This window comes from Rhineura floridana, chromosome 1 (assembly GCF_030035675.1).
Source record: "Rhineura floridana isolate rRhiFlo1 chromosome 1, rRhiFlo1.hap2, whole genome shotgun sequence".
Taxonomy (NCBI): domain Eukaryota; kingdom Metazoa; phylum Chordata; class Lepidosauria; order Squamata; family Rhineuridae; genus Rhineura; species Rhineura floridana.
Genome location: NC_084480.1, coordinates 102170944 through 102191033, shown reverse-complemented (window position 1 = coordinate 102191033; position 20090 = coordinate 102170944). Strand labels below are relative to the sequence as shown.

The 20090-nt window shown below is 41.4% G+C and overlaps 2 protein-coding genes across 5 annotated transcripts in view; one reads left to right on the top strand and one right to left on the bottom strand.

The window, feature by feature from the left end:
• Positions 1–7077, top strand: part of LOC133385153 (uncharacterized) — an 86798-nt gene extending 79721 nt beyond the window's left edge. Inside the window, exon 4 of the transcript XR_009762799.1 lies at positions 2873–7077. The gene's annotated coding sequence lies outside the window, so the exon portion shown is untranslated. The remainder of the gene's footprint in view (positions 1–2872) is intronic.
• Positions 1–20090, bottom strand: part of PRUNE2 (prune homolog 2 with BCH domain) — a 197047-nt gene that overhangs the window by 87520 nt on the left and 89437 nt on the right. For all 4 annotated transcript variants that reach the window (XM_061627567.1, XM_061627595.1, XM_061627575.1 and 1 more), the window contains exon 7: positions 211–369. In XM_061627567.1, the coding sequence (XP_061483551.1) occupies positions 211–369 (159 nt within the window). The remainder of the gene's footprint in view (positions 1–210; positions 370–20090) is intronic.

The window sequence follows — 20090 nt, the reverse complement described above, 5'->3', positions numbered from 1 at the left end:
CCCCCCACATTCCTTTAACCATCTAATGATATTTTATTGCATTGTTGCTCACAGAACAGTGCAAGCTATTTTGTTTGCACTCAATAAATGTAATAATTTTTATGAATCACATATCCTATGTTACAAAAAAATACCAAAAGTTAATGCAATGGTGTTTTCTGTACTAGAACACAGACAACATAACTTTACTCTTTCCTTCATGATACTTACCTGATTTCCCAGCTCCATGTTTTCTGAATAAACTGCTATTTGCCTTTTTTCTTGCCTTTCTTCTGATAAGTAGCTGGCCAAAATGACAAGGACATCAAAACCGTATTTATCTACAAATGCTTTTAAGTCTCCAGTCATGTTTCTGTGAAACAGGCAGTCCTGAAATATGACAAAATTATTTCTTAATGAAGATATTAATTGCTTCTACTTGTTAACATCCAGAGATAACTGGAACAGCTGATTAAGTTAATGACAAAATCAGTAGGATCTTATGAACCCCCCAGTAATTATTGTAGAGTTAAAGGGACTTGGCCATATACTTATACTTTCACAAGAGATACTAAAATCATGTCTTATCTCAAATACAAGTGTGTGTTTAAATATATAAATAAGGTTACTGCTCACATAATATTGAAACAGCAATTTTAGCCCAAGAAATGGAGAAGGTTAATTAACATTATCTGGTAGGCACATGCTTTCCCTGTTCCTCTAAAAAGGCATAGTGGGCTCCTCTGGATGACCTGTTTATTCAGCATGCATCCTGATTTGCTTGAACAAAAACCTTATGTGGTGGTTAGACTATGTCTGGTCTTCATAGAGCATTTATTCTGATTGGTTTATGGGACAGCTATATGACAATGAACATGCATCCAGTATTCATTCTGATTGGCTTGTGGGGTCATTACACATCTTCCCGTTACTCATTCAATCATCCCACATTTTTCAATGCATTTCCAAACTCCAAAAACTCCATTTTTAAAAAGGAGATCTGCTTTACTAGGGTGACAAATCACTTTCATCCAGGGAAGGCACAGCAGCCAATCATGCTCCTTTAAAAAAAAAAAAAGTTCCATTAATCACTTTGGTTCATAAACCATTCAACATGTACTTGGCCAAGGTAATCCTGATGTTCTTCTTGAAATGGATATGAGGTGGAACACAATACTTGCAAGTCGTAATACTGTTTGAAAAGAACAGACTGCACCATCTGGCCTGTAATTACCAATATCTTCTCAGCTGCTTTCTCATAGACTATGCAAGGGTTCCTGGCTTACCATTTTCAGAGGACTTTGCAGATAACTGTCAGACATCGCAGATGTCATGACTATTCTCAGTGGCTCTCTGACAGAGCTGATCCAATCAGAAACAAAGTGGGTTGCAACAGAAGTTATGGGGTGGTGGAATGCAGTCCCTGCTTAGTTCTCCTAAGGAGTTTAAAAGCTTTCTTTGTTCTAAGTGAGGAGGAAGACCTGGCAGAAATAATGAGCAGGTGTCCCAGGATGAGAGTGCTTGTAAGGATCTACCCATCTGACTAAAGAAATGACTGTCAAAGCAAGTTGACAGGGGATAACAGAGAAGGGACACTCAGCCTTATTTATTTAGTTACATATTTTCTTACATTCCTATCTTTTTTCTATCATGGAACCCAAGGTGGCATACATGTGGTTCCCAGGTGGTCATCCATCCAGGCACTGATGAGACCCAAACCTGCTTAGCTTTACCAAAGCGGTAGCCTCATGTGCCTTCAGATGGTACTCTCATATTAGCCAGTACAATGGGGTGGTGCCATATTGTTGTCCTCCTGACAACAGCATTGCTGTGCTTAAGGGGACAAGGCTGCATGGGAGCAGCAGCACAGTCAAGCCAGCACTCTCACCAGTGTGCATGCACAGCTCCAACCTCACCCCCACCCTGTCCTAGCACTTCTCTGTCTCAGTAAGTAGCAGTCTGGAAGGTGGTGACATGGTATAGTCTCATGAAATTGGCACCAATCAGGAAGAATTCATTGATGAAATTTCTGACTCTCCCAGGAAGAGCTAGGTAAGCAGTGCTGCTGCTGCTGGCAGCTGAATGGCATGACCTGATTTTAGAGGTGGAGTTCTAACCAAAATTCCAAGATCTGTCATACCTTGACCACTGTTCTGTGATGGTCTTCAAAATCTGAAACATTGTATTCCCACTTTCTGTTTGTGTCCATGGGAATCTTTCTCAGGACTGAACTAAATGAAATGTATAAAATCTTTAGAACATTTTGTTGCTGTTTTTGCTTAATCATAGAATAGTAGAGTTGGAAGGGGCCTATAAGGCCATCAAGTCCAACCCCCTGCTCAATGCGGGAATCCAAATCAAAGCATTCCCGACAGGTGGCTGTCCAGCTGCCTCTTGAATGCCTCCAGTGTCAGAAAGCCCACTACCTCTCTAGGTAATTAATTCCATTGTCGTATGGCTCTAACAGTTAGGAGGTTTTTCCTGATGTCCAGTCGAAATCTGGCTTCCTGCAACTTGAGCCCATTATTCCGTGACCTGCACTCTGGGACGATCGAGAAGAGATCCCAGCCCTTCTTTATGTGACAACTTTTCATGTACTTGAAGAGTGCTATCATATCTCCCCTCAGTCTTCTCTTCTCCAGGCTAAACATGACCAGTTCTTTCAGTCTCTCCTCATAGGGGTTGGTTTCCAGTCCCCTGATCATCCTTGTTGCCCTCCTCTGAACCTGTTCCAGTTTCTCTGCATCCTTCTTGAATTGCGGAGACCAGAACTGGACGCAGTATTCCAGATGAGGCCTAACCAGTGCTGAATAGAGGGGAACTAATACTTCACGCGATTTGGAAACTATACTTCTGTTAATGCAGTCTAATATAGCATTTGCCTTTTTTGCAGCCACATCACACTGTTGACTCATATTCAGCTTGTGATCAACAACAATTCCAAGATCCTTCTCACATGTCATATGGCTGAGCGAAGCATCCCCCGTCTTATAACTGTGCATTTGGTATCTTTTTCCTAAGTGTAGAACTTTGCATTTATCCCTGTTGAATGTCATTCTGTTGTTTTCAGCCAATGCTCCAGCCTATCAAGGTCCCTTTGAATTTTGTTTCTGTCTTCCATGGTATTAGCTATGCCCCCCAATTTTGTATCATCTGCAAATTTGATAAGCATGCTCTGTACCTCCTCATCCAAGTCGTTAATAAAAATGTTGAAGAGCCCTGGGCCCAGGACCGAGCCCTGTGGTATCCCACTTGTTACTTCTGCCCAGTTTGAGAAGGAACCATTGATAAGCACTCTTTGAGTACGATTCTGGAGCTTGGTGTCTTGTTGCTGACAATTACATTATTTTGAAACAGCTCTGATTGCTTTCAGTGAATGATGGTTCAGGATTAAAAGGCAAATATTTAGCATATAATCATCAAATGTAAAGAAAACATTGTTATAAGAGCACGATCCTAAAGTGTAAAGATAGTAAAGAAATCAGAAGAAGGCTAGGACTGGGGAGAGCAGCTATGAGAGAACTAGAAAAGGTCCTCAAATGCAAAGATATATAGCTGAACACTAAAGTCAGGATCATTCAGACCATGGTATTCCCGATCTCTATGTATGGATGTGAAAGTTGGACAGAAAAAAAGTGGATGAGAGAAAAATCAGCTCATTTGAAATGTGGTGTTGGAGGAGAGCTTTGTGCATACCATGGACAGTGAAAAAGACAAATAATAGGGTGTTAGAATAAATTAAACCAGAACTATCCCTAGAAGCTAAAATGATGAAACTAAGGTTATCATACTTTGGACACATCATGAGAAGACATGATTCATTAGAAAATATAATAATGCTGGGAAAAACAGAAGGGAGTAGAAAAAGAGGAAGGCCAAACAAGAGATGGGTTGATTCCATAAAGGAAGCCACAGACCTGAACTTACAAGATCTGAACAAGGTGGTTCACGACCAATGCTATTGGAGGTCGCTGATTCATAGGGTCACCATAAGTTGTAATCGAAGGCACATACCAACAACAAAGTGTAAAGATAATAGGGCTAATTTAGTGTTAAGATTGTTTTCACAAGAGACAGACTTCAACATTTTAACACCTGCCTAATGATATCACACGAGTTTGCATCATGAATTTTCCAATGTTCATATATCCATACTCTTAGAAATGTCACATCCTCCATTTTCTAGTATGGGAGCAGTGATGTGCAAACTACAGTTCCCAAGGATCATTGGGATCTGTTGGTAAGGCTTTAGGTTCTAAGGAAGGCTCAAGCAAGGTCCCTCCCCTCCCCCACAGCTACAGCTGCTGCGGTTGCTCAGATCATAAATACATTTGGCCCAAACTGTATGTGTATGCGTGTCCAGGTCTGAATCCTCCAGGGTACTTTCAGATTGTCAGTATTTTGTGGGAGGGATTCTAGTGCATAACAGGAAATGTAGGTTTGCACAATTAAAGTGGATTAAAACCCCTCTGTTGCCCTATTGCAACAAGTCCAGTTTAAAAAAAGAAACAGACTTTCTTCTGTTACAAAAGTGATGTGGAAATGCATTGAGAAGTGTGGAGTGAATGAATAACAATAAGGCGCATAAACACCCCACAAGCAAGTCAGGATGAATGCAGGATGAATGCTCATTGTTGCATAACCTCCCCGCAAACAAATAAGAATGAATGCTCAATTAAGACTGGATGTAATAAATAGGAAATGTGGAGGAGCTCCCAAAATTCAGCAATATCACTACTTGAGATGTCTCCATGCCAGCTCTGCATGTCCAGCACTAGCATGGTGATGTCCTATGTGATCTGTCCCACATCCATTTATTTCATACATTAGCAGAGTTGTGGGAAAGGACCCATGCCATTTGGGGTGAAAAACTAGGACCTACTAGAAAGGAATCTCACCCCAGACAATACCACAATGCATTGTCTCTCAAATAGCAGAAAAGATCACATCTAGTTTTTAAAAACTTTATACTTTGCACTGTAGGTAGATATACACTCAATGCGCTTAACATCTTTATTTTTGCCTCTTGCAATAGCTCAGCAAAATAAAGAACACATTTAACTGGGTTTCTTTGTCCCCCCCTTTAGCTTGTGCTATTTGTATTTGAGAAAATTTATTGTTGTCTTCTGGCAAAGAACATTATCATATGACATTATTGGCTTTTATGCTGCTACTAAGCAACACTCTCCTTAAATCAACAGCAGTTCATCAACAGCACACCACAACTGTATATTCAGGTGGGCACTTTATTCCCCAACTACACACATCTGTCTTCTGTCTGATAAATTACTTTTTAGCTTGCATGTGTACAAATACTATTTATTAATCTACTCAGACGTGTCCAGAAAATGTGTCTTCTTTCCCCTTAAGTTAAAATAAAAATGAAAAACACTTCATCAAATGTTAGGAAGGAAAATATTTTTATTTCATACACTGAGCTGGGGTTTTTGTTTTTGTTTTTTGCAGTTTTGTGTGCTTTTCCTCTGTTGCTTATCTTGGCATTCACTCAAAATAGGGTGAATAAGGAACATGGGCAAAATATAATTGGGATCACAGTGTAAGGTGGCATCATTTAAATCTGTGGTTTCCAAACTTTATGAGTATGGGACCCCCTCCGTAACCTCAAAACATTTTGTGGCCCCCACTGTGAGCTCAAATACTGGGGAAAAAGTCCTGGGCTGAGATGAACTCAAAAGGTTTTTAAATTGTAAGTGTATATCCACACTGCTTTCTAGACTCTAATTTGCAATTGACTTCAATTGGTGGACCTCAGGGTTCTAGGAAAAACAATGTTGGGGCCTCTTACCAAGATTTTAAGGACCAGGCAGGTATAAATGGGAAGAAGTGATCCTAGTGGTCACAGCGGGGTAAGAGCGATTCCACCCTGCTGTCCCACCTAGGTCTCAGTAACCCAGACCAGATCGGTCTCCTCATCCACAATCAAATCATGGGAAGGGAACTCTTGCTTGAAGCTGACATGGCACTCAATAGCAGCAGTCGCAGACCCAAGGACTGGCTGATAGGACAACCACCATTCTTTAAGCTTCGGGGGGGGAGGCACATGGTACAGCCACTAATTGTCTGTGCTGTGTGCCCCTACCTGGCCTGCTTCCCCCATACCTCCCTTTTCCCAGAACCACTGCAATTGGGACCCCCTTGTACTCCCCAACTGCCCTTGCCCCAGATAAATCTTTTCCTTCCTCCAGAAAATCCCCTAAATTACAGAAGAACCACCCCATGAGAAGAAAGGGAACCAGTCCCAAGAGGACTGTCAGTCCAAGCAGTCTCCCTTGATATAGAGGCCGTTGTTATCAGGCAGGGAGGTAGGAACTCAGGAGAACAACACCATGTAGTGATGGAATAGTGATGGAAACTGCAGCCTCCAATTTCTGAGGAGTCACAAGTTCCCTACCCGATTGGTAGAATATAAAATATCTTTTTAAACCATTCATCAGTACATATTTTGAAGCTTCTTCCATTCATAGATCCAATAGATTAAAATATATTTAAAACATAACCACAGTTAACAGATAAGACACTATTTCCATATCTTGGTTTCAAATAATCTATTATTATAAATGAAACTACATTGTACATCCACTATTGGGAGATGGTGGAATCTCTTCAATATATTGCAACACCACATACAATAATCTGCTTCTGGTGCTTTCCATCTCCAACAGCTTTTATTATTTGAAAGCTGCATTTCTTTTAAAGGTAGAAGTCAAATACCTATTGTACAATATTGTAAAACTAAAATTTTTAAAGTTAAGGAAACTGAGAGTAGACCCATTGAAATTAATGAACCTAAATTAGTCATGTCTATTAACATCAATGGCTTTACTCTGAGTAGGACTAACATTTATGCCTGGAACAATTTATCAGTGTATTAGTTTGGATCTAGACAATTGCACTTATGACTAACTGAACTGGTTTTAACGGGAACTCAGCATCACTAAGTGTAGATTCAAATCATTGTCACTTGTACTTTGAGCCTTTTGACTGCAAAGATAGTTCTCATTTTTTACCTAAATTGAATTCACCCTTCTTTTCAACTTTTAATAATTTGTGTTAATATTGTTATAGCTTTTTTTTTGTTTCATGGGGAAGTCTAGACGTTTTTGAACCATAATTCACTTTTATTCTTCCTTAGATAATTACATAAGTTAAATTTCTGTCTACCTTTAGTTAAAGAGGTAGGTGGGATTGCAAATTATTATTGCTCTTTGTGTTAGAATCATAGAATAGTAGAGTTGGAAGGGGCCTGTAAGGCCATCAAGTCCAATCCCCTGCTCAATGCAGGAATCCAAATCAAAGCATTCCCGACAGATGACTGTCCAGCTGCCTCTTGAATGCCTCCAGTGTCAGACAGCCCACTACCTCTCTAGGTAATTGGTTCCATTGTCATATGGCTCTAACAGTTAGGAAGTTTTTCCTGATGTCCAGTCGAAATCTGGCTTCCTGCAACTTGAGCCCATTATTCCGTGTCCTGCACTCTGGGACGATCGAGAAGAGATCCCGGCCCTCCTCTATGTGACAACCTTTCATGTACTTGAAGAGTGCTATCATATCTCCCTTCAGTCTTCTCTTCTCCAGGCTAAACATGACCAGTTCTTTCAGTCTCTCTTCATAGGGCTTGGTTTCTAGTCCCCTGATCATCCTTGTTGCCCTCCTCTGAACCTGTTCCATTGTCTGCATCCTTCTTGAATTGCGGAGACCAGAACTGGATGCAGTATTCCAGATGAGGCCTAACCAGTGCTGAATAGAGGGGAACTAATACTTCACGCGATTTGGAAACTATACTTCTGTTAATGCAGCCTAATATAGCATTTGCCTTTTTTGCAGCCACATCACACTGTTGACTCATATTCAGCTTGTGATCAACAACAATTCCAAGATCCTTCTCACAAGTTGTATGACTGAGCGAAGTATCCCCCGTCTTATAACTGTGCATTTGGTTTCTTTTTCCTAAGTGTATAACTTTGCATTTATCCCTGTTGAATTTCATTCTGTTGTTTTCAGCCCAATGCTCCAGCTTATCAAGGTCCCTTTGAATTTTGTTTCTGTCTTCCACGGTATTAGCTATGCCCCCCAATTTTGTATCATCTGCAAATTTGATAAGCATGCTCTGTACCTCCTCATCCATGTCGTTAATAAAAATGTTGAAGAGCATTTAAATGTGTTAAATGTTTCAAAGTCTGTTTGGTGGGATGGCTGGTCATAAATGCTCTATTTCAATATTTTTAGATATTGATGTTATTTTAAAATATTTTTATAGTGAAAGGGAGCTTAGAAGTCCTTTAAAGAAATATCTGGTGCTATTAAAACAATGCTGATTTTTTGTCTCTCATTCTTGTAAACCCCATTGTCTCTCATTCAGTTGCCATTATTTTCAAAGGAATTGACTTCCTTTGAGACTTTAAGTTGTGCTCAGGATCAGGGTAAAAATCAGAATTCTCTTCCAGCTCTCACTCATGGGCATGATAAATTCAGTCATACATCTCCAGTACAATATGCAGAAATATAGTGTTCCATATATGAAAAGATACTGGAAAAGACTGTGTTATATATTCTTTTGCGGAATTAAGCTATTTTACCCTGGCTATATTTTGAAACATTCATGGTCAAGAATAAAAAATGCCAATTTAAACACAGGTTTTCTTCTTTTTTTGTGTCCTTTTCAATAGTTATACTTTCTGATTTATGGCATCTGACAGCTGATTACCTAAGTGAGCACATATAAATGTACATTACACATACATCTGACTCTTTGGAGGATCTAATTGTGTCAATATTAACCTGACCAAATTAAGAATAAGATGCCTCTTTTGTTCTTCACACTTCTCACATGGAGAGCACAATATGGCTTTTGTCAGAGGTGCTCCATCATTTTGGCTCAAGGAAACTGTCAGTACAGTTTGGGATTCGTTATTCATGGGCAGATATCCTGATGGGTCTAATGAAGCCTTTCTGCTGACAACTCATTTGCTAAAAATACCCAACCATCACAAAGTACAAATGAGGAATATATTTCTTTCCTCATTACTGTGTCCCCCCCCCCTCACAATTGGCAATTATGTCATGAACCCCAATGATCCTCAAGCTGGGATATGTTGAACTTCACTACGAAGCCTATATATGAATAGCCTCATCATATGTCACGGTCAGCATTTCTGCTTCCTTGTTTCTTTCTGTGAACTCACTCACTGACAAACCTCATGACATCTTTTAAATTGCAATATAATAGGATAAACACCAATGTTATTGCACACACGCCGTGCCAACAGCCTGTGTGCCATTTGTTGAAAAATTTGAGCTAATTACTGCAAGCCCCCTCCTGAAAACAGGAGCAGGCCATTTTTTAAATAAAAGTTTTCAGGTAATGCCATCAAAGTGAAAATAAGAAGAAATACATACATACATATATACAGAGAGAGAGAGAGAGAGAGAGAGAGAGATTACCTAATTATCTGTTCTGCCATATTAATCCTTGTGTGTTCTCTCTCTCACAGTCAGTATTGACATTCAGAATTAGCAAAATACTGTACCAAAGAAGCTTGCATTCAATAGGCATCTTTTGTTAAGAAAATCATATGAATTTGGCCAAGTTGGTACCAGGATTCATAGATGATCTCTTACTGTTTCCACGAATAGACTGCTTCACATATAATACAGTAGGGCCCCACTCATACAGCGGGTTACGTTCCAGACCCCCGCCTATAAGCGAAACCCACTGAAAAGCAGAACTCCATCAATAAAATGCCGCCCGACGCCCGAAAAATGCCGTAAAAGTGGAACAAGCCCCATATGAGTGGGGCTTTACTCTAATTGAAAACCGCCATATTAGTGGAATGCCAAAAAGCGGGGCCCTACTGTAGTGGGTTAACACTCTGTACATGCAGTAAAAGAATAGAATATATCTCACATGTATCCATCTCACATATCGTTGGGAATGCCACAGTTACACATCGTGGTTCTCTAACATAGCCTTTCCCAACCAGTGTGCCTCCAGATGTTGTTGGACCACAACTCCCATCTTTCCCTGACCATTGGCAATGCTGGCTGAGGCTGATGGGAGTTGTGGTCCAACAACATCTGGAGGCACACTGGTTGGGAAAGGCTGCTCTAACATATGAAGCAGTGTTTTTAAAAAATATTTGAATTAATGCAGGTCTCACCTTCGACTTCCTCTGCCTTCCAAGACCCCATAACCCAGCATGTCCATTCGTCTCAATCCCAATTAATAGCATTGTACTGCACACTTTTGAGAGGGGGTAAATTTCAGTCCAGTGAAACTGCTTTTACAAAAGCTCCTCTGATAGCTGGCACATAGCTGCTGGCTGGCAGCTTCTTTTGTGACTGGGTGGGAAGGAAAAGCAAGGTGCATATGTGGTGTGCATTTGCACACTAGTCAGTGCAGAGGCGTGGCTTGGCAGGCTTTGTAAGCCCACACTCACCTTCCCACCTTGTCCTAAACTGGTTAAATTGATCACATTTTGGCAGGTAGGTGAGGGACATGGAAGGATTGTAGGATAAGCAGGTGAGCATCCTTAGGTGAGGGAAGATTCAGAGGCCAGCTATGCAACCTGTGGATTTGGATACCGAACACCTCGGGGGCTGCCCAGGCTCACCCACCAGCAGTTGTGTAGCCTTGGGCTGGGGTCTTAAGAGTCTGGCTCAAGTAAGGGGTTAGGATCAAGTCATGGCTCGCCTAAGTTGGGTTGTTGAGATCTGTTGAGATCTGGGCAGAGGGAAAACTTCTTACCTTTCCTTTCCAAAAGGAAAACACAGCTAAAAAATATTCTTATTTTTCAGGAGGGGAAAAAAACAGAACGGTAAAAGAATAGGGGAAAAACAACTAACAGAAAACAGGTCCGCCTGCCAGTTCAATGGAATGCAATTGAACAGGCACCCAACAAGCAGACCCCATACCTAGTCTTTACATACACTTGGATTTTATTTCCCCCCCTTTCCTTCTTTCTTTTACAACCACTTAATAGTTGTCTCTCTATTTTCTGTTAGTGTTTCACAGGGCTCAATCTTACACCCTTTTATTCTTTTCTTTGAATATTCTTCCTTTTGGTTAACTGATTCAATGCTCTGTTTTGAATTACCATATTTATCATTATGATATTAAAATGTTACATCTTTTCTCTTTTTGCTAAACTAGAATTTAAATGTCACAGCACAATCCAGTTGAATGTGAACATAGCTTATTTTTCTCCTGGTATTCCAGCTATGCTTATTGTTAATAATGCTTCCTTTACTGCTTCTAACACTGTCCACAATGCTGGCATGTTTGTAGAGTTTGCAGAGTCCTAGCTATCTTTTGTCTGCACATTAATTCTATTGGGAAAAAAATATTCTGCATTTTTAAAATCAATATAGCAAAGATATGCCCAGTTCTTACAATTGATAGTCCTTTAGGAGCTCATCCACACGGCAATTTAGTGTGTGTCTGGTGCTACTTGCATCCCTTTGTAATTTGCATGGTTCACATGATGTTGCAGGCAAGCAGAAGCTATAACGCAGTTTTCACCTTTGAATCCGTATCAACCCAATCCAATTATAATGCAAAAAGGAAAGCAAAAACCATCTCAGCTTTGCTGCGCTCCTCCATGTAAGCACTTTGCTTCAATGTTTTTTTAGTGGAAGGCCTCTCTTATGCCCCATTGCCTGCTACCTCTCTCTCTGCCGCCCGCAAAAGCTGCCGCAGCCGCTACCTACTTTCACTCACCCCCCATCAGTTTCATATAGTTTCATGTCAATTGCACCCCAACGCTCTCCAGCTTCAGCTGGGAGAGGCATGAAATTGACAAGAACAATGAAACTGACAAAAAAATCTCCCCTTCTCCATTAGCAATAGCAATACTCCAGAGAGAGTAAACATGTAAAATTGGGGGCGGGGCCACAAGGAAACAGCTATACTAAACTTTTTCAGAGGAACGCCTACTTGTGTGAAAGGAAAACAGTAGATTGGAAGCTACCATTGGGCGAGAAGTGTGGACCTTGAAAAGCTATTGCAATGGTAAAAGCAGCTTCTTTAATACAAAGTTAGGCTCCTGTGTGGATAAGCCTTAGATCAACTTTTGATTATTTTTATTATTTATTATTTAATTTGTATCTCACCCTTCCTCCCAGCAGGAGCCCAGGGCGGCAAACAAGGCACTAAAAACACTTTAAAACATCATAAAAACAAATCTTAAAATACATTAAAACAAAACATTTAAAAAACTTTTTTAAAAAGGGTTAAAAACATTATTAAAAAACATATTAAGCAATTCTGACACAGACACACACTGGGATAGGTCTCAACTTAAAAGGCTTGTTGAAAAAGTCTTCAAAAGGCACCGAAAAGATAGCAGAGATGGCGCCTGCCTAATATTCAAAGGGAGGGAAATCCACAGGGTAGGTGCTGCCACATTAAGGACCATTTCCTATATTGTACAGAACGAACCCCCTGAGAAGATGGTATCTGCAGGAGGCCCTCACCTGCAGAGTGCAGTGATCGACTGGGTATGTAAGGGATAAGACGGTCTTTCAGATATCCTGGTCCTGAGCTGTATAGGACTTTGTACACCAAAACTAGAAACTTGAACTTGGCCCGGTGGCAAATGGGCAGCCAGTGCAATTCTTTCAGTAGAGGGGTGACATGTTGGCAATACCCTGCTCCAGTGAGCAGTCTCACTGCCGCATTTTGCACCAACTGCAGCTTCCGGACCAACCTCAAGGGTAGCCCCACATAGAGCGCATTACAGTAATCCAGCCTGGAGGTTACTAGTGCATGGACAACAGTGGTCAGGCTATCCCAGTCCAGAAACAGCTGCAGCTGTCTCACCAGCCAAAGCTGGTAAAAGGCACTCCTAGCCACTGAGGTCACCTGGGCCTCTAGCGACAAAGATGGATCCAGGAGCACCCCCAGGCTACGGACCTGCTCTTTCAGAGGGAAGCAGGCAACTGACCAATTATCCGAACTCGGGAACCACCAACCCACAGCGCCTCCGTCTTGCTAGGATTCAGACTCAGTTTACTGGCCCTCATCCAGCCCACCACCGAGTCCAGGCAGCGGTCCAGGGCTTGCACGGCCTCTCCTGATTCAGATGTTATGGAGAAATAGAGCTGGGTATCATCAGCATACTGCTGACACCTCACCCCAAAGCTTCTGATGACTGCTCCCAAGGGCTTCATATAGATGTTAAACAGCATGGGGGACAAGATGGTACCCTGCGGCACCCCACAGCACAACTGCCAGGGGGCCAAAAGACAGTAACCCAATGCTATTCTCTGAGTACAACCCTGGAGATAGGATCGGAACCACTGTAAAACAGTGCCTCCAATACCCATCTCACCAAGTCAGCCCAGAAGGATATCACAGTCAATGGTATCAAAAGCCGCTGAGAGATCAAGTAAGAACAACAGGGTCACATTCCCCCGTCCTTCTCCTGATAAAGGTCATCCATCACGGCGATCAAGGGTGATTCAGTCCCATAACCAGGCCTGAACCCAGACTGGGATGGGACAAGATAATCTGTTTCATCCAAGAGTACTTGCAGTTGTTGCGCCACAACCCTCTCAATCACCTTCCCTAAAAAGGGAGTATTTGCAACCGGTCGGTAGTTGTCACAAACCAATGGGTCCAGGATGGGCTTTTTCAGGAGTGGTCAAATCACCGCCTCTTTCAAGGTAGCTGGAACTACTCCCTCCCACAATGATGCACTGACCACACCCTGGATCCACTCGGTCAGACCCCCTCGGCAAGCTTTAATAAGCCAAGAAGGGCAAGGGTCGAGAAGACACGTTGCTGGCCGCATTATCACAAGCACCTTGTCTATGTCATCAGGCCGCATAAACTGAAACCGTTCCCAAGAAATTGCAGCAGACGTTGCACTGGACATCTCATTGGGGACTACAGTATATGTAGATGGGGCATCAAGACTGCTACGGAGGTGAGCAACTTTACCCTCAAAGTGCCTTGCAAACAATTCACAGTGGGCCCCGAAGGGAGTAAGACTCCATTTCCTAGAGTTGATGTCAACAGACCCATGAGAATACGGAAAAGCTCCACCGGATGGCTACTTGAGGATGCGAGGGAGGCAGAGAAGTGGGCCTTCTTCGCCACCCTCACCGCTACACAGTAGGCACGGTTATGATGTTTTACGCATGCCTGATCAGCTTCACAGCACGTCTTTCGCCACTTGCACTCTAGCCATCATCCAGCCTGTTTCATTGCCCTCAGCTCACTGGTGTACCAAGGTGCAAGCCGGGCTCCACAGTGCCGGAGAGGGCGCTCGGGGGCAACTGTGTTGAGAGCCCAATGTGCCTCAATGTTCCACAGCGTGACAAGGGCTTCAACAGGGTCATCTGCTCTATCTACTGGGAGCTCCCCCAGGACATTCACGAATCCAGTGGATTCCATTAGTCTCCGGGGGCGGACCATCTTAATCTGTCCACCCCCTCTGCAGGGAAGGATCGGAGCCATAAGTCTAAACTTCACCAGAAGGTGATCTGACCATGACAATGGTCATCCACACACACACCCATCTCCAGACCACCCCTTCCTTCATCTGGAGCAAAAACCAAGTCAAGGGTGTGCCCTGCCCTATGTGTTGGGCCAGTAACAACTTGAGACAGCCCCATGGTCGTCGTGGAGGCCATGAGGCCATGAAGTCCTGAGCCGGAACACTAGAGGCAGCCTCTGCATGGACATTGAAATCACCCAGCAGTATTGTTCTGGGCTGCTCCAATGCCACATCTTGATTATGCTAATATTATTTGCATTAACCTACTAATTCCTCATCTTACCCCCTCTTATTTCAGTGAGTTCTGCAGCTTGTCTTGTTTTCTTATCTCATCATTCTGATCATGTATAACTTCTCTGTTTCCTTCAGTAAGTTCATTTTCCATTTCATATTCATTATCAGCCTAATCTTTGAGTTAGGCCTCAGGTTTCCTTGGTATTCTACTTCTTAGTACCCAACTTCTCTCTTCTCTTTCTTCCTCTTAAAACCTACTTGTTCTGGCCTTAGTTCCTTCTATAAGCCCTTAACATGTCATTTTTTCCCCAAAATCCATTTTTCTATATTTCCTTTTGCATCTCCTGTTTCCCTTACCCTTCTTATTGTAATTGCTGGTTTTCGATTACAGGTTTATACGCAAGGAATCTTTTTTTTTTTTTAATTGTAAAATAGCTAGAAATTGTAGGCACTTTATTTATATTTATATTCCAACAAGCAGTGTACAATTAGGCTACAGAAGGGATACAGCAGAGATAAAATCAGTTAAAATTATCCATAAAATCAGGAAAAGTTTACTTTCAAAAGCACCAGAGGTTCAGAAGGGAGGGGCCCTATCTGATTTTAGTCAGGAGTGAGTTCCACAGCCATGGGGAACCACCAACAGTGACTGCTTGAAAGACCGCAGTGATTCAGTAGCAGTGGTGGCTGTGGTCCATTGAGACTGGGAGACCAACAGCAGGTGGCGATAGAACCAGTAATCAGCAGAGCCAACTAATTCTAATTTTCTTCCCTCCTCCTGTCTCCTGAATTCTACAAGGGTAATACTGAGACTAAGGAGGAGGATACGGACAGGTAGTGCCACTCCCTGGACTGGTTGTAAGTAAGAAGGCAGGAAGGTGGGGGCTGGCTGACAGCAGACTTAGGTTGGTGAGACAATGCTCCATTTCCTCCAATGGAACAGTCTCCACTGCTGGATAGGAATAAAAGGTACCAGGTGGTTCATAAGGTATATATGATGTTGATAAAGGGTAGTATGTGAACCATTGTGGCTGCACTAGAACAATCTTTCATTAGGTAGTTGGACAGATTCTGTTTTCAAACTAGCAAAAAAGGGCTCAAAATGGGTTCACTTTGCATTGTCCCCATTCATTCCCATGACCACTGCTCTACATGTGGGAGTTTTTGCCATTGCCCACTGTCAGTTGAGTTCATGGGACACCTACACATCTAAAATATGAGAATGCGTTAGGTATCTTACATAGTTTTAATGAGTTGTGTCTAGGGATAGAAGGATCTTTTCAGTTCACTCAGTTTGTCATTTTTCTAGTCTTATATTAAGTTCTCCACATTTCTGCAGCCATTTGCAAATTTATTTTTAAAAATTGTCATGAAAATTCTTCAGCATTTTAGTGCAAATTTTTGCAAGCAATTTCTCCTAATACAATGCATTTATGTATGTTATTTTCAGTAATATGTCCATTTTTATGCACACGTTCCCCTAATATATGCATTGTTGCAAACGCTAGTTGGAAAACTGCAACACAACATTCGGATAAGTGTGAATTTCAAAGGATGGCTGTGTTTCACTTCTCATATTGTTTCAAATTTCATAGATTCGGCTTCAGATACAAACTGAATCAAATCTGTCCATCATCCCTAGCTGTATCTGGCAAAGCCATATACCCACTGTCCATGTGCAAGCAGACTGGACTTCCACAAATGCAATAGGACTTCATTCTTTCCTCCTCCCACAGCCCCCCACCACCACTGCAAGATCTGTTCTAGAGGGTCCCTCAACCCTTCGGACCCGATTCTGGGGTTGTGCACAGGACTGCAGGGGGAAGGAAAGGATGGTGAAGTCTCATTGCACAAGTGGAAGTATCATTGCACACATGGACAGTGATGGATATTATAATAACAACATCAATAATGTGACTTCTCCCCCACCCATGGAAGTTGCCTTCACCTGATTTTAGCAATCCTCCCTTTTTCCTTCAGCCCACCACCCCCAACACAACAGTCATCCCATTCAGGACGGTTCCCCAATCCTTAGAAGAGGCGTTTCAGGGGCTTTAGGACTTTCGGGGCCAGAGGTGGTAGGAAGTCACCTTCTATTTCAGCCAGTGCTTCCCTGGATCTAAGTTAATAATAATAATAGTAATAATAGTAACAACAAGAACAGCAGCATTAAAAAATCCAATGCCATGACATTTAGTTTAAATAAAACAGGGTGACATCAAACTATTTAAACAAAAATAAAACAAAAATAAAGAGGAACAGAACAAAATAACAAAATAAATATGAACAAAAATAAGTAAAAACAGATTGACACAGCAAAACACACCCCACAAAAGAAACCATATGGTACAACAACTTAAAAGGGAATAATAAACTATTCCCAGAGCTATTCAAAACCCATAAAATGGCTGATTAGATTAAGAAAAGTCTGAGACCATTTTCTCTTATGACATAACATCAGCCTATGTATATCTAAGAAGTAAATTCTACTGAATTCTGCGGGGCTTACTCCCATGTAATCATATATAAAATTGCAGTCTTAAATAATCTCTCTTTCTCTCTCTCATGCTATTTGTGAATCTTTAAATGAGGGTTGAGGAGAAATATTAGTGTATATTGTATTGAAAGGAGACTTTATATTTGCATTGTAAGCACAAATTGATTTCAGCCTTATATGTGTAAACACCCTCATACAATAGATGAAAATTGTATAACAATGAAAAAAATTGGCAAGTACTCATTTGTTTTCCATAACATAAGAAGTAGATACACAGTTTTCATCTTCTCTAGCTTTCTATAGAAATAGGTATCAAGAAGTATAATAGTCCCATGAATATTCACAGCCACTTTTAAAAAACCTGCAGGAATAAGAAGTGGTGTCTATTTTTATGGGACTCTGGCCTTTTGATATGGTATAGGCAGATTTACCTTATTGTTTATTTCTTATTATTTTGGGGGGTGAAGCATAGAACTGCCATTCCAGCTTTTGGTTGTTTGTGTCTAACCCCACTTTTAAAAATTATTTTAAAAGATATACAGCATCCACCTGCACTCATCTAAAATTAATAGCAGGTCATGAAATATTTAATATTAGACTTGACAGATGAGAAAGCACATTCTGGCAAAAATGCCATTGGCTTTTTTGCAGGTAATGGAGTACTAAACTGTGCAGAAAAATGACCATCCTAGTTACTGACCAAGAGCTGTCTATTTTAATAAAATTGTCTCAGGTGTACATTAAATTCAGTAATTTGTACCATGCAGTATAACTCTCATGCAAACATGGTAATACAAAAACACATTTCTTGCTGTCAAGAAAATGTCTAGCAAAATTAATCAACCATTCATCCATTCAGGCTCTTTGCATACCCTTTTGTCAAACAGGGAACGCTAAGAGATTTCTTTCCTCTTCCGTGCACTCATTGTAATAGATTGTAGAATCCATCAAGCCTGTGTTGATTTATTGAACTGTCTCTTAGCACAGCAGTAGAACTACAGCAAATGAACTGATAACATTTCCAAAAAACAGTAATGATTCAACAGTATCTGGTGTATTTAATTCACTCCCAACTTTAGATTATAGATTTCTTAAAGGACCTGACTTGTATGCCTCCTGATACCTCTACAATCAATTTAGCATTCAGAAATATTTTGAAAATTGTACATCCCATTATGCAACCTTACTGATTAGCACTAAGAATGGGGAACCTCAGGCCCAGTGGCTGAATGCAGCCTTCCAATTCTACCCGGCCCTCAGGACTCCCCCCAGACCGTGCCCATCTCCCCCAGGCCACACCCTTCACTGGCCCCGCTCTGCACCCTCCTCAAGTGCTTTTGCCTGGCTGGAATGTGCCCTTGAATTGCCTCCTGCTTGCCTGGATAGAGAGATGTGATATGTGCGTGTGTAGAAAACTCCAGCTTTTGCACAGCTGGAATGTATCCTACTTCGTAAAGCTAAGAATCACATCCAGTGCTTCATCCACTTCTGCCTCCGATCCCATCCACTTTTTTTCCTCTGTTGCAGCCGGCACTGGCATGTGGCCCCTGGAAGGCTATCCACGAGGGAATGCAATCCTTGGGCTGAAAAAGGTTCCCCACTCCTGATTTACAGGTATATGTGCTGTTCAGATGCCAGTGAATCTAGGTATGACACCTGAAATTGCTCCCAGGTTCATAAACATTCTTAATTGTTATTGAAAAATGAAATGGACTGCCTTCAAGTCAATTCCGACTTATGGGCGACCCTATGAATAGGGTTTTCATGGTAAGCAGTATTCAGAGGGGGTTTACCATTGCCTCCCTCTGAGGCTAAGAGGCATTGACTGGCCCAAGGTCACCCAGTGAGCTTCATGGCTGTGTGGGGATTTGAACCCTGGTCTCCCAGGTCATAGCCCAACACCTTAACCACTACACCACACTGGCTCTCTGTTATTACTGTTATTACTGTTATTACTGATATCATTATTAATGTTTAAGGATGCAATCCTATACACATTTACCTGAGAGTAAGTTCCAATGGAACATACTTCTGAAAAGACTTGGACAGCATTACACTGTAATTCATCATTTTTTTTATCAACTTCTGTTATAGAGAAATAAGGCTCTTTAAGTCTTGCAGCTCTGTAAAGGTCTATCTAAACAACCATGTTTTGTTTCCATTTGCACAAACAGCTTTGTAGCAGGCTAGCGGTATTTTGAGGTATATTATATATTATAATGGGCATTTATGGTGAAAAGAATGCAGAATGCCAAGCAATCAGCAACACTGTTTAAACGTGGATTTTATCCCTGAGCAGCATCCACTGAAACCTACAGAGTAGCCCATTCATCACTCACCAGCTTGGTATTTTTCTTCATAAAGATATATGACCTTTGCCCATTAGATTTCATTAGCAGGGCACCATACAAGGCTCCTTCGCAGATGACAGGCTAGAGAGCTAAACATCCTCGCCTGAAGGATTTGTGGGAACAAGCCCATCTTCAATCCTTGTCCCTGGGAGGCACTTTTAACACCTGCCAACCACAGCACTATCATCAGAAAAACATTTACAGATTTATCTTCAGGCTGGTGATTATAAGAGATAATTTGTTTGGAGTATGGATAAAGTTGGTCTAGCATAAACAAACTAGATGCTCAAATTACATGACGAACATCATTAACTATTGATTTAACCACTGCCGATCTGAAAGAGAAGAGACATTAGCTCAAAGTGATAGGTTGTTTTAACTAAACAATATTAGTCACAAATAGGAGTAAATTGCAGCTTCAGCATTTTCCCCTTTCTCTTTACATAGAACTTTACAATATATTCATAGTATATTAATAGTTATATATAAAACTATAAATCAGTATATTCA